The 14,074-nt window shown below is 42.0% G+C and overlaps 1 protein-coding gene across 14 annotated transcripts in view; it reads right to left on the bottom strand.

Moving 5' to 3' along the window:
- RUFY3 (RUN and FYVE domain containing 3) overlaps positions 1-14,074 on the bottom strand; it is a 101,347-nt gene that overhangs the window by 65,488 nt on the left and 21,785 nt on the right. For 4 of the 14 annotated variants that reach the window (XM_051819720.2, XM_070048047.1, XM_051819726.2 and 1 more), the window contains exon 1: positions 10,098-11,006. The exons of 6 other annotated variants lie outside the window; for them this stretch is intronic. In XM_051819720.2, coding sequence (XP_051675680.1) covers positions 10,098-10,275 — 178 coding nt within the window. In that variant the 5' untranslated portion in view covers positions 10,276-11,006. Of the gene's footprint in view, positions 1-10,097; positions 11,007-14,074 lie in introns of those variants that run through there. 4 more of the 14 variants (XM_070048048.1, XM_051819718.2, XM_070048052.1 and 1 more) reach the window with 4 other exon arrangements.

Below are 14,074 nucleotides of genomic sequence, written 5' to 3' on the forward strand. Positions count from 1 at the left end.
ATTGAAGTCTTGACTTTTCATCAGCTTCAGCTAAATGTTTTCATTTCAGAAATTTTGAATATTCCATGGCTGTAATTTTTCTTGGTAGAAGAAACTTAAGTTTAGCATCAAAAGGATAAAGGAAGGGTCACACATAAATAAGTGAAAATAGGAAGTCTAAGCACAAATTACATGCTTATCATATTCAACAGTAAGAGTAAAAGTTGTCTTATTTTTCTATTAATTGGAGGAAAATGGGTCCTATTAAGTCTTGTTTAAGAGTCATTAAATTCATATGCTAAATATTTACTATATCCTTATTAAAGAATAGAAGTCAATGCATGTATTCAGTGAACTCATCCACTGTTCAAACATTTCAGACTTTTAATGTTGAAAATTAATATTGTGCACAACCCAGAAGAGAAAAGCAAGCTACACCATCTCTACCCCTAACATTGTGTCCCTGCTAGAGCAAGCATGTGGCTTTATTATTACTTCTGATCAAAAAGGTAAAGATTCACTGGAAAGGAAATTTTGGAATGCGGCTGAAAATACTGAATATCTTACAATTGTGGTATCCCCCCATCCAACAACAGTTACCTTCAGTTTATGGTCAGCTAGCTTCAGCACATCTTTTAGGTTTTGACTCAAACACTATTTCAACTGGAAATCGTTATTGGATACCCCACCCCGTCCCATTCAGGAAAAATTGGTTGCTCATCATACAAGGTATTCTGCATTTCCGTATCACAGAAACCATCATAGGATAATGATTGCCACTTTAACTGTCTGAAGCATCTCAATCTCGCCCTACAGTTGTAGTAAACTCAGAAAATACACAGGACTACGTTGCATCACTGTGCTGTGTGTCCCTATGAACTAGTTATATAGTGTTAGGTCTAAAGTGCAGTCATAATGTTTGCTGGATGAAGCATTGAAAGTCTGATCTTTTGATATAAATCACATGGTTTTTAAGTACCTTTTTTTGAAAACTTTCTTTTGTGGTTCAAATGGACACTAAGGTTTTTTCCCTGGGGTGGGGTGAGGGGAATGTACAGAAACAAAATTTGATATATAGTTTTTGGGATGACAGATCTAAGGTTTAGAAGCCCTGTACTAGACTATGTTGAATTTAGGCTGTGAAGTCTCTCAATAAACAGCCATTTGGCTTCCACTACCAAAATGGCCACTGGAACAAGCCCTTTTTTTCATATAACCTATACTGTTCCCCAGCAGAATGGGGTCATTAATGTGGTGATTTTTAATGAGTAAAAGTGAAATAGTAAAAGTCAATGAAGTGATCTCAGTACCAGACACTTCCTACAGTCAATAAATGATGAATACTTTCCATTTCATCTTGAGAGATCATCTTATGATTAGTGTATTCTGTATTGAATGGAAAAGCCTGAACTCTAAGCTGTACGCACACACTATACTTTGGGAAACACGGTCATTCTAAGTGCTATCACGATTTGAATTCCATGTTCCAGTTCCTAAAAGGGGTGGCCAGTAGTTCACACCTGTTTTTCATCAGCCTTTGACATCTGACTCCATTTCTTTACCTTGACAATGAATTCATGGAAGAAGGCAAGAGCTATCTATTTTTTAGTCTCAGACTGAACAGTCATCAAAGGGTGCCTGATGAATATTTATAGCCAACTAGCAGACCAAAACACTCTTGTTGCATAAATGTCAGACATTCTAAATGATCACCAAAGCAAATGCAACCACCAGGGAAAACTTTGATTAGGCCAAAACTGCACATGGGAATTCTGCCACCATCTGCAATTGTCCACAGTAATCTTAAACTCAAAGACTTGAGCAAAGGTTCTTTTCTTAACACGTCCATCCCATATAGAATAACCTCAGAGTCTGGTTCTCATGATCTGTACTTGAGAATGAGTCGAAAGAGTAAATTCAAAGCTCACAAAGTTGCCTGTGTAAAACCTAGTGGTGTATTTAATTGTATTAAATTGATCGCCTGTGCATCAAGTCCTCAAAGTCAGATTCCCAAACTAAAAGAAAGTTCATAGAAAAGCACATATTTCTTGGTAACTGAGTTTTATTTTTAACCAATTACTTCCGTATTTATACTTGCTATGGTATGGATATTACTTTGAGTGTACCCCAAAGACCCATGTGTTAAAAGGCTTAGTCTCTAAAACCTTAGTTAATGGCACTGAGAGGGCAGAAATTTAATCCAGTCAGTCATGCATGTAGTTGCGAGGTGTTTGGAAACTGGAGGCGTGCCCTCAGAGGATACTGGTCAGGAGGCGGCCAAATGTAAAAGCCAAACTGAGAGGCCAGCATTGTGGCATAGAAAGTAAAACTGCTGCCTGAAATGCCAGCATCCCATATGGGCGTGGGTTTGCGTTCCAGCTGCTCTGCTTTCCATCCAGTTCCCTGCTGTTAATGCACCTGAGAAAGCAGTGGAAGATGATTCAAGTACTTGGGTCTCTGTCACCCACATGGGAGACCCAGACAAAGCTCCTGCTTTGGCCTGGCCCAGCCCTGGCCATTGGGGTCATTTGGAGAATGAATCAGTAGATGGAAGGTATTTCTCTCTGTAACTTTGCCTTTCAAATAAATAAATCTTTAAAAAAAAAAAAAAAGAAAAGAAAAGAAAAGAAGGGGCTTAAACAGTGCAGCTACAACCACTGTTTCATTAATTATTTCATTTAATACACCAATCAAGTAGTTACCATTAAAATTTCCGACTAAGAAGAAAGGAGGGGCCGGTGCTGTGGCACAGCGGGTTAACGCCCAGGACCTGAAGCACCGGCATCCCATATGGGCATCGGTTCGAGACCTGGCTGCTCCACTTCCAACCCAGCTCTCTGCTATGGCCTGGGAAAGCAGAGGAAGATGGCCCGAGTCCTTGGCCCCTGAACCCACGTGGGAGACCAGGAGGAAGCACTTGGCTCCTGGCTTCAGATCGACACAGCTCTGGCCACTGTGGCCAATTAGGGAGTGAACCATCAGATGGAAGACCTCTCTCTCTCTCTCTCTCTCTCTCTCTGCCTCTCCTCTCGCTGTGTAAATCTTTCAAATAAGTAAATAAATCTTAAAAAAAAAAAAGGCAGAAGAAGAAGAAGAAGAAAGGAAAACTCAGGAATAGAGTGATTTAGTAACCTGCACAAGGTCACATGACTACTGAGTATGAGGAGAGTAAGGAACTGGATCCAAGATTCAAGACAAAATCTGGGGCTGGTGTTATGGTGCATAACCCCATAGCAAAGCACTGGTTCAAGTCCTGGCTGCTCTACTTTCAATCCAGCTCCCTGCCAATGTGACTGGGAAGGCAGCAGAAAATGGTCCCAACTATTTGCACCCCTGCCCACCCATGTGGGAGATCTGGATGGAGTTCCTGGCTTCTGGCTTCAGCTTGGCCCAGTCCTAGCATTGTGGACATCTAGGGAGTGAACCAGTGGATGGGAAATCTCTCTTTCTCTCTCTGTAACTGCCTTTCAAAAAAATAAATCAATCAATCTTAAAAGAAGATATAAAATCTTTGATTTTAATCAATGTCCTGTATTAACTCTCAATTAATGACTAACGTAGTGGCTGAAAGCATTAAATGCCAAGTCAACCCACTATTATAATAACCCCTTGACTGTTATCAGATATAGCACTATACTGAGAGCAGCAAGGTTTTCCAGAGTCTAACCGCTATCCATCCAATTCTAAATAAGCTCATTAGGGACCCAGATTTCTTCATGATCATTTTGGATTTTGTGCCAAAATTCCTTTTAGAAACTTCTAAATCTGGGGCCAGTGCTGTAGCATAGTGAGCTAACCCTCAGCCTGTGGCATCAGCATCCTATATGGGCTCCGGTTCTAGTCCTGGCTGTTCCATTTCCAATCAAGCTCCCTGCTAATGCACCTGGGGAAAGGAGAGAAAGATGGCACAACTACTTGTGCCCCTGCACCCATGTGGGAGACCAAGAAGCTCTTGGTTCCTGGCTTCAGCCAGGCCCAGCTCTGGCCATTTGGGGAGTGAACCAGTGGATGGAAGATCTCTCTCTTTCTCTACTCTCTGTATCTCTTTCAAATAAAATAAATCTTTCTTTTTTTAATATGTATTTTATTTGAAAGACAGTTACAGAGAAGCAGAGAGAAAGAGAGAGAGAGAGAGAGGTCCTCCATCTGCTGGTACACTCCCCAGATGGCCGCAACGGCCAGAGCTGCACTGACCCAAAGCCAGGAGCCAGGAGCCACGAGCTTACCCTGGGTCTCCCACGTGGATGCAGGGCCCCAAGGACCTGGGCCATCTTATCCTGCTTTCTCAGGCCATAGCAGAGAGCTGGATAGGAGCAGGAGCAGCTGGGACTAGAACTGGTACCTATATGGGATGCCAGGGCTTCAGGCCAGGGCTTTAACCTGTGGCGCCACAGTGCCAGCCCCCCGAATAAATAAATCTTTAAAAAGTAAAAAATTAAAAATTTCCAAATATCCACAATATTTTTCATATTCACATAAAAGTTCTATTTTAAAAATTCAACTTTGATTCAATTTAATAAATACAAAGGAGAACAGGAAAGTGAAAGAAAAATGCATCTGAAACTGGACTGTTCAAAAGCAAGTAAGGAATTTAACTTTGACTATAAATCCTGTTCGGATACCTGTTTATAGGACACTTTACAGAATAAAGGCAATATAGGCAGAATATTATTTTCTCTTTTTTTTCTTTTGACAGGCAGAGTGGACAGTGAGAGAGACAGAGAGAAAGGTCTTCCTTTTCCACTGGTTCACTCCCCAATGCGCTGATCCAAAGGCAGGAGCCATGTGCTTCTCCTGGTCTCCCATGTGGTTGCAGGGCCCAAGGACTTGGGCCATCCTCCATTGCACTCCCAGGCCACAGCGGAGAGCTGGACTGGAAGAAGAGGAATCGGGACAGAATCTGGTACCCCAACTGGGACTAGAACCCGGGGTGCCAGTGCCGCAGGCAGAAGATTAGTCTAGTGAGCTGAGGCACCAGCCTGTTTTCTCTTTTGAAATACAGTACCAGGCTGGCGCCGCGGCTCACTAGGCTAATCCTCCATCTTGCGGCGCCGGCACACAGGGTTCTAGTCCCGGTCGGGGCACCGGATTCTGTCCCGGTTGCCCCTCTTCCAGGCCAGCTCTCTGCTGTGGCCCGGGAGTGCAATGGAGGATGGCCCAGGTGCTTGGGCCCTGCACGCCATGGGAGACCAGGAGAAACACCTGGCTCCTGGCTTCGGATCAGTGCGGGGCGCCGGCCGCGGCAGCCATTGGAGGGTGAACCAACGGCAAAGGAAGACCTTTCTCTCAGTCTCTCTCTCTGTCCACTCTGCCTGTCAAAAACAAACAAACAAACAAACAAAAAAAAAACAAAAAACTGCACCACTGCTATCTTTTCAGCCACATAAGAAACAAAATATGAAAAGCTCAGGATTTGCTTCTTTAAAGAGTCTTGTTAAAGTGCCAAAGATTTTTTTCAACATACAAACTGCTAATTAAGTAAGCTTATTATAAACTGAGTAACATCTATAGTTGAATTTGTTGTTTAAACACCTGATGATACTTAAGGTACCTCTAAAGCCTGTTCTTCACGTACTTGTGTATAAACACAAGGTATACTGAGGAATTTCTGGGGGGAAAAACGAAATCAAACTTCTTACTGTTTTCCTTATCTTGGAATTATAAATAATTGTTTTGGGATTGCTGCTCTAGGAAATTCACATGCAAATGCCCGCAAGGGCCAGAGCTGGGCCAGGAGCCATGAGCTTCTTCCTGGTCTCCCAAATGGGTGCAGGGGTGGTACAGCAGGTTAAAGCCCGGGCCTGAGGCGCCGGCATCCATATGGCACTGGTTCTAGTCCCGGCTGCTCCTCTTCCGATCCAGCTCTCTGCTATGGCCTGGGAAGGCAGTGGAAGATGGGCCAAGTCATTGGGCCTCTGCTGCCACATGGAAGACCTGGAAGAAGCTCCTGGCTTTGAATCAACACAGCCCTGGCTGTTGCAGCCATTTGGGGAGTGAACCACTGGATGGAAGACCTCTCTCTCTGTCTCTAAGTCTCTCTGTAACTCTGTCTTTCAAATAAATAAAATAAATCTAAAAAAAGAATTAAACTGAAGTAAAAGAGATTAACATGAGAAAAGCATGCAAATTTGCCAAATGGGTGCAGGGGCCCAAGTACTGGGGCCATCCTCACTGCTTTCCCAAGTGCATTAGCAGAGAGCTGGGTGGGAAATGGAACAGCTGGGACTTGAACCAGTGCCCATATGGGATGCAGGTGTCACAGGCAGAAGCTTAACCTGCTACGCCACAACACTGGCCCTGGTGTCATTTCTGAAATCACTACAGGAATGTCTCAAGGAATCCCTGAGGAGTTGAGCTTCCCTTCTTGGGAAGACAAGGGCACATATAAAGTCCGTGGTGCTTTACTGTGAAATTCTACTTTCCTTCAAAAACCAACAAAAAATTCAAACAACGTCTCTAAAAGGTCCTTTCAATGATGGCACATATTTTCTTAAGCCAGGAAAATGCAAAGTGAATTTTATATAATCAAGGCTTCTGCTGTTGATTTGTAACAGTGTCAAATCACTAAATGTCCATTCAAGTTTCATTTTCCTTCCCTCTACCTTGCCCCTCAAGTGCAAGGATTCTAACTACTAAAGGAAGCTGAGGTAGAGGATAAAACCAGAGCACATAATCTGGAAAAGTGTAACTTGATTCACACTTCTGTGGTGGTGGTCGGAGGGCTAAACTGACAGTGATTACCATTAGGGACTCAAATGTCCTCTTCCTCTACCTTCCCTAAGGGTACGGGAGACCCAGGACCTGAAGCCAGAAACTTCAGGGTCCTAAGCATCGCCTCACCTTCATCCTCCAGGCCACAGCTACTCACCATCACTACACTCTACTTTGCTATCCCTTCATGTTCGCTCTCACCCCCTCAGTTTGGAATTGCCTTCTCTGACCCGGACTATTTTAATAGTAATGGTTAGGGGGTCCCTGGAGAGCTTACATCCACTATATTGCTGCCAGAGTGATCCTTTCGCAATAGAAACCTTACTTCATGGTACTCTAAGACATAATGCACTAGCAGTGGTTTTTCATTATAGAATCAAGTCCAGAGTCCTCAGGATTAGGAGGAAACTTTTCCAATCTAGCCTATTTAGCTTTCCAGCCTTGCACCTCATTGTGACAACCACATGCAGTTTATTCTCCTAACTGCTTGCTATTCTCTATCTTCGCCAACTCACTACATTATCTGCAATGCTCTTGTCCGTGTCTGCTTGCTGATCACCTAGAAATCTCTCCAGCCCAAGGTCCCCTCCAGGAAGCCTCTCCTGATCACTTTGCCCTCTGTGGAATCAATTCTAGGTAATTATCTTTACAGAAACACTATTTGTAAGAAAAGTTGTAGATAACATTCCTGGTTTTGAGAGAGAGAGAGAGAGCGCGCGAGAGCGCAATCACCTCACTGACCACCAATAAGCACTGAGGGAATGAAGTGCATGTTCTTACCCTCATGTATTTAAGGATTATGGAGGCAGAACCTTGGGGTGCAGGCTTACACTGTGGGCTGCACAGTGAAGGATGGGAATTTTTCTGAAAGCTAAATTTGGAAACTCCAAAGCTTCTGCTGCAGAAGTAAAACACAAGCAGTCTGTACTACGATGAAAGTACATTATAGGGCTGGTGCTGTGGTGCAGTGGGTTAAGCTGCCACTTGTGACACTGTCTAGAATGCCAGCATCCCATTTGAATGTCCATTCACAGCCCGAATGCTCCACTTCCAACCCACCTCCATGCTAATGTGCCTAGGAAAGCAGTGGAAGGTGGTCCAAGTACCCGGGTCCCTGCTACCCACTTGGGAGATTCCGTATGGAGTTCCAGGCTCCTAACTTCAGCTGGCCCAGCTCTGGCCCTGCCAGCCATTTGGGGAGTGAACCAGAGGAATGGAAGAGCTCTCTCTCTTCCCTCTCTTTCTCTGTAACTCTGCCTTTCAAACAAATAAATCTTAGTTTTGTTTTTTTAAAGAAGGGACATTATGATTTTTTTGTCCATTTTCTTCAGTGAGAGTCAGGAGTCTACTGCAAGATTTATGTGGTCAGATGTCTTCTACTGTGAATCAGCCAGAAGTAGACTGGATTCTAAGTGTCTAGCACCAGCAATTCCGAGTTCAGAGTCACATAATCATTGTCTTGGTGAATACTACTTAAATGCATGTAGCTAAATTAAATCTAACAATAGTCACTGGTGTTAACATTAAAGCAGGCATTTCTTAGGTCCAAAGGACTATGTAGAGATCAGGGGAATTAGCCAGTAGACAAGGAGATAAAAGCCCCATGAAGTACCACCTGGTTTCTCAGATCATTACACCTGCCCATAAATGCTTCCAAAGACCTATGCTTTCTCTCATTATTTTCATTTCTAACCTTTCCCAATTTAAGGGGAAATTCCCAAACTCACTGTCAGCATTTCTCTACTTTCTTCCACATCATCTAGGGTTGATTAAAGGTTTACAAAACTTCCTATGTGTTGGATTCCTTAATCACTTAGCACTTAGGTTGTAGCTCTCAAAAACTGTGGCAATATTTCTGCATGAAGGATTCAAACAGCACCGCTCCAAGTGCTTACATGAACTAATAAATCTACTTTTATTTACTCATAGGAATCATGCTAAAAACGAACATACATTCAAAGTACAAAAATTGTTAAAGATTATTTTTCAGACACTGAGAAACTGGATTTTACAAGTGAATATTTCATATTTAATATTTCAAACTTGGTGAATGTTTCCAAATGAATGGCAAAAATCTTAAAACGCTCACTGAGGCATCTGCTAAGACTTTTTGATAGCCTCCTCAAACTGTATTTTTCTTCTCCAAGATGTTTAAAACTTTAGAGGCTGTTTTAAACAGTGCTGGCATTAGACAGAATTTTAGCTGATGTCTTCTAATCTTTGTGCCTATTCTGAAACTTATAGCCTGAGGAGGACTTCTAACTGAGGCAGAGTTTTAAAAACCACTTAAACATCTTAAAGACACACCCAACATCACTGCTTTGTTCTCTTATCTCATCCTTCCCCAAAATTTAGAGTCTGACTGGAAAGATAAAATCCTTATCAAACAAAATGGGTGAAATCTGAGTCATGATAAGATTGCAACACAAGGTCAAGGGCAAGAAATCACTTTCCCCAACCCCATCTGCTTAGGTCCCATTCTCCTTAGGTCCCTCCCTGCCCTGCAGTTCTGCCTCAGTATCAGGCAGCTGTTTATGAAGAACATCTCCTCACGGGCATTTCCGTCTTCATTATTTTAAAGGTAAAGAAAAAACACTAAGAAGTCACTGTATAAAAACAAACAATCCACAGCTATGGCTCCAACTCTTTTGCTATGGTATTAAGAGAATTAAGGGGTAGAAGCTAAAATAAATGAGGAAAGAGTCTAGGATAAAGGCACAATCAAAAGACTTCAAAGGTCTCCAAGGCACTAACAGTAGAAATTTCAAGTGGCTCAGAATAGTCACATAAACAACTTATAAAAGCAATGGCCCACAGATTCTAGGGTAGGGATTACTATATTAATCATGCATAACCTTTCCAAGGCATTACACTTTTTTCAAAGGTCCCTATTTATTAAATAAATGCTGAATGTAAATCTGCTTTCTCATCTAACCTAATAATCCATATTATTAAAAATAATACTTTATCAAGTATTTTCTAGATGTCAGTAAGTTTAACTTATGTCCCTCTAAGCGTTTCTACTATATTATCATGTACAATGTACAATCCTATATTTATAGCCATGTTGTGTTAAATTACTGTTTAAGAATTACTCTACTTTCTATAATATATGAATAAAATTAACAGCTTTTTCATTATTGATTAGGATAAGATGTGATATGTGACCTCTAATGTTCTCATGAGAGGCTTAAAGACAAAGAACACTAAATAGGCACCAGCATCTTTTGAAAGGGAGTAGGGAAAAATATAATTTTTCCCTGGTAAGTGAGACAGGGAGCAGAGTGGTAGGTAAGGATGAAAGGGTTTCAGGGCCATTCACAGTTTATAGAGTGTAGGTTCTTCCTACCTCCCCAGGGCCCTCCCAGCCCCCTGTAACAACGAGGATGCTGGTGAGACACCCGTACCTTCATGGGTAGGCTCTGGGTCAGGTGTAAGTGAGATGTCATCCAGCTCTCGCAGACAGAGCCATTCTCCATCCATAGACACTCGGAATTTGCAAAGGTAGATGGTCTCCATGGCAGCCTGTGTGATCTTGTCAGTGGTGGGGGTTGGCATATCGGTCGGAGGTGTCAGAGCAGACATGATGACTCAGCTGGGACCACAACACACACACACACACACACACACACCCCACAAAAATAAATAAGAGCTCCTCACCAAAAAACCCCGACCCAAAGCTCTCAAACAAAGCTTTCCAGAAAAGGGGTGGGGGAGGCTATAAAAAACAAAAAGCAAAAAACAAGGAAAAATACCTTTTGGTTTAAGAACCAAATGCTCAAGAAAATTCTGTACTATCTCTTCTTATGGTCAGTTCCTACCACATAGCGAAATACGATGATGCCTGTCTTCTCTCAGCTGCTTGTCCTTTGATCGTCCCCTCCCTACCCTTTTCTCCGCAGCTCAGCAACAGCCTTGAAATCCTGCCCAGCCGATGCTGCTTTAGCTGGCTTTAAAAAACTGGCCTTGGCATGAAGAAGTGGAAAAAAAAAATCCTCCTTCTCTGTGCAGGGGAAAAAAAAACCACAAAAGAAAACCTGAACAAAAAATTAAACCTGTGTTTTCAATTTAGCTTTAAAAAATCCTGAACTGCAGAAATCACTTCTAGGATCTGCTCAGATGAGCCGGGATGCTGAGTTCTAATAGGATTGGTTGTGCGCAGTAAGCAGGGTGTTGACCAAAATGGCTGACTAATGAACTGAACTGAAAATTCAGGCTCATGTGACCAGCTGCTCTGAACGTTGGGCGAGCAATTCCCAGGATGCTTTATAGATGCTGCTGATGCGGGGAGAGCAATTAGGCTGCTCTCTCTCATTCTGTACAGCCCACTTCCAGACCGTGCTAGTCAAACTGTGATCAGACATAACACAATGCACATATCCTCATCAATTGCCCTCACTGTGGAACACAGGGCTGAATAACAAGAGGACAATGAACACTGGGTAATGCTCCACAGCAAAGATGGTGAAAGAGGCAGTTAGATAAATTTAACAAGAACATATCTCACCTCTTTTATCCTTAGGTACACAGCTCTTAAAATTCTATTCTATGTTCAAGGTGGTATTTTAAGAAAAGCTACAGCAGATTTTCAATTAAACTATTTTGTTCTCACTAATGATTTTGATCTCCAAAGTACAAAGACCTGACTTTTTAGACTAGGCAGAAATGCAGGACAGAAACTTAAAGCTGAAAAAAATAAAATCCTTCCTGATTAATGGTAATTTCCCTCCTTTTTTGATATTACCTAATGTTTGTAAGCAGAAGATAAAACCATGTTCTATTTTAAAAATCCTTCCATCCTGGTACATACTGAAGACTCACTGTCACATTCACTTGAACCAACCAACCAATATATGCAAACTTATGATATTAGCTGCTGAGGTCTGAAATTAATTAAATGTGGTTTTAAATTACTCTGTTTAAGAATCACTATTCTTAAACCAAAAGGTACCAAAAGGACAGGTACATGCTTCCTGAGCTACAGAAATAACAAGGAGAAGAATGAAATGGATCTTCTTTGAAACTGCTTTAGACAACTGAATATAAGGGTTTTTTCTGTTTTTATAGCAAATGATTTTTCTATTTAAGAGTTGTGGTTTTAAGAAAGACCATACAACTTCAAAAAATAAAACCTAAGACTACTTATTCCATTGTAGGGATTCTTATCAGATAGACATTTTGATTTATCTGATCTCTGAAAACTAGAAGAATATTATTTGGATAATATTCATGGAATATTCATAAATGTTCCACCTTAATTTGAGACTGAGTTCAAAGAAAGAATGCTAAGAGCTGAATTCTGCAAACAGGCATTGTTAGAAGGACAAACTGGTAGAACGTGAGAATGTATGTACAGATGTTCCTGGACTTAGAATGGGATTACATCCCCATAAACCCACTATAAGATGCATTTAATACAGCTAACCTGGGTGCTAGTTCTAGTCCCGGCTGCTCTTCTTCTGATCCAGCTCTCTGCTATGGCCTGGGAAGGTAGTAGAGGATGGCCCAAGTCCTTGGGCCCCTGCATCTGCATGGGAGATCCGGAGGAAGCTCCTGGCTCCTGACTTCAGATCACCACAGCTCTGGCCGTTGCGGCAATTTGGGGAGTGAACCAGTGATGGAAGACCTCTCTCTCTGTCTCTACCTCTCTCTGTAACTCTTTCAAATAAATAAAATTAAATCCGTTTTTTTTTTTTAAAGTACACCTAACCTGAAGAGCATCATAGCTTGACAATACAGTGCAACCAGTCCTCGACTTTCAATGGTTCAGTTTATGACTTTACAATGGTGCAAAAGTGGTATGTAGTTTGTCAAAAGCAGAGTTTGCCTCCTGAGCTTTTCCAGGGCTAACCATATGATGCAGGATACTCTACTGGAATGCAGCCTGGCAGCACAACAGTCATGAGGGGAACAACTGATATCCCCAGAGTACTATATTGCTGAGCTATGACATTCGGTAGGTTAAGGGTAGTGAATGCATTTTTCAAGGTCTTTCACCTCTGATGACTTTATCAGGACATAACTCCGTCCTGAGTCAAGAAGCATTGTAGAATCTCAGGTGTTTCCCTTTGTGATTGCAGGAGCTGTAGGAGCCGTAGCTGCTGCCCCTGCTCAGCATCTGGAGGGAGGATCGTACTTAAGATGGCTAGCCTGGGAAAGTAGCCAAAGTCAAAATCTAAAGGACAGTTTCTACTTCAAAACACTGTAATTCAAGGAATCTCCATATACATTTTTCTTTATAATAGGGGTGGGTAATCAGTAAATTACTAAGGAAAATAAAACATTCCCAATTTATTTCTCTCTCATTATCTCTCAACATCTGGACCCAGAGTAATTCATTTACTTCTTCAGTCAGCAAGTATTCACTGAGATGTGCTCCCCACGCCAGGTGGCAAAGTAGGTAATGTACGTGCAGCAAAGACAGGACTCTTTTATCAAGGCAGTAGTTACATACCCAAATGTAGAACACAGGCTATCATCTACCACATTCACATGTATTCGCAGTTCAATTCCTTTTTAGCCAAACGTATTTCCATCACATATATTAACACAGAGTTTATAGTTTCACTTTCTGCCTACTTCAAAACATATTAAGTCATCATTAAAACCTATATATTACACTGAACAGTTCCAGGAACCACAACTCCAGTCTTTGTTATCTGTATTAGCTATGTCAAGCCTCTAGGTCCCTGAGACATCCTTAAAATACAGAACAACAAGCTGGCACTGTGGCTCACTTGGTTAATCCACCGCCTGTTGCAGCGGCATCCCATATGGGCGCCGGGTTCTAGTCCCACTTGCTCCTCTTCCAGTCCAGCTCTCTGCTGTGGCCTGGGAAGGCAGTGGAGGATGGCCCAGGTGTTTGGGCCCCTGCACCCTCATGGGAGAACAGGAGGTAACACCTGGCTCCTGGCTTCGGATCGATGCAGCTCTGGCCGTAGTGGCCATTTGGGGGGTGAACCAACGGAAGGAAGATCTTTGTCTCTCTCACTATCTATAACTCTACCTGTCAAAAAAAAAAAAAAAAAAATAGAACAATGAATACATAAAGAATCTAAATGTTTGGTTACTGCCTGGGGTCCAATACAGTAGCCTTCTCTTTTCCAAAGGGGATACATTTCAGGATGGCCATTGGATGCAGGAAACTGAGGGTAGCACTGAATGCTACACTCATGATGACCTTTCCTATCCTATTCATGCATACCTATGGTATAGCTTAGCTTATAAAGTAGGCACAGTGTGAGGTTGAAAACAATGACTAATAATAAATAGGACAATAATAACAATACTTGTTTATTGTAATAAAAAGGTGATTGTGGTCTGTCTCAAGTATCTTACTGTATAGTTCTCACTTTTCTTGTGAAGATATGCAAAACAATGCCTA

Source organism: Oryctolagus cuniculus, chromosome 8 (assembly GCF_964237555.1).
Source record: "Oryctolagus cuniculus chromosome 8, mOryCun1.1, whole genome shotgun sequence".
Taxonomy (NCBI): Eukaryota; Metazoa; Chordata; class Mammalia; order Lagomorpha; family Leporidae; genus Oryctolagus; species Oryctolagus cuniculus.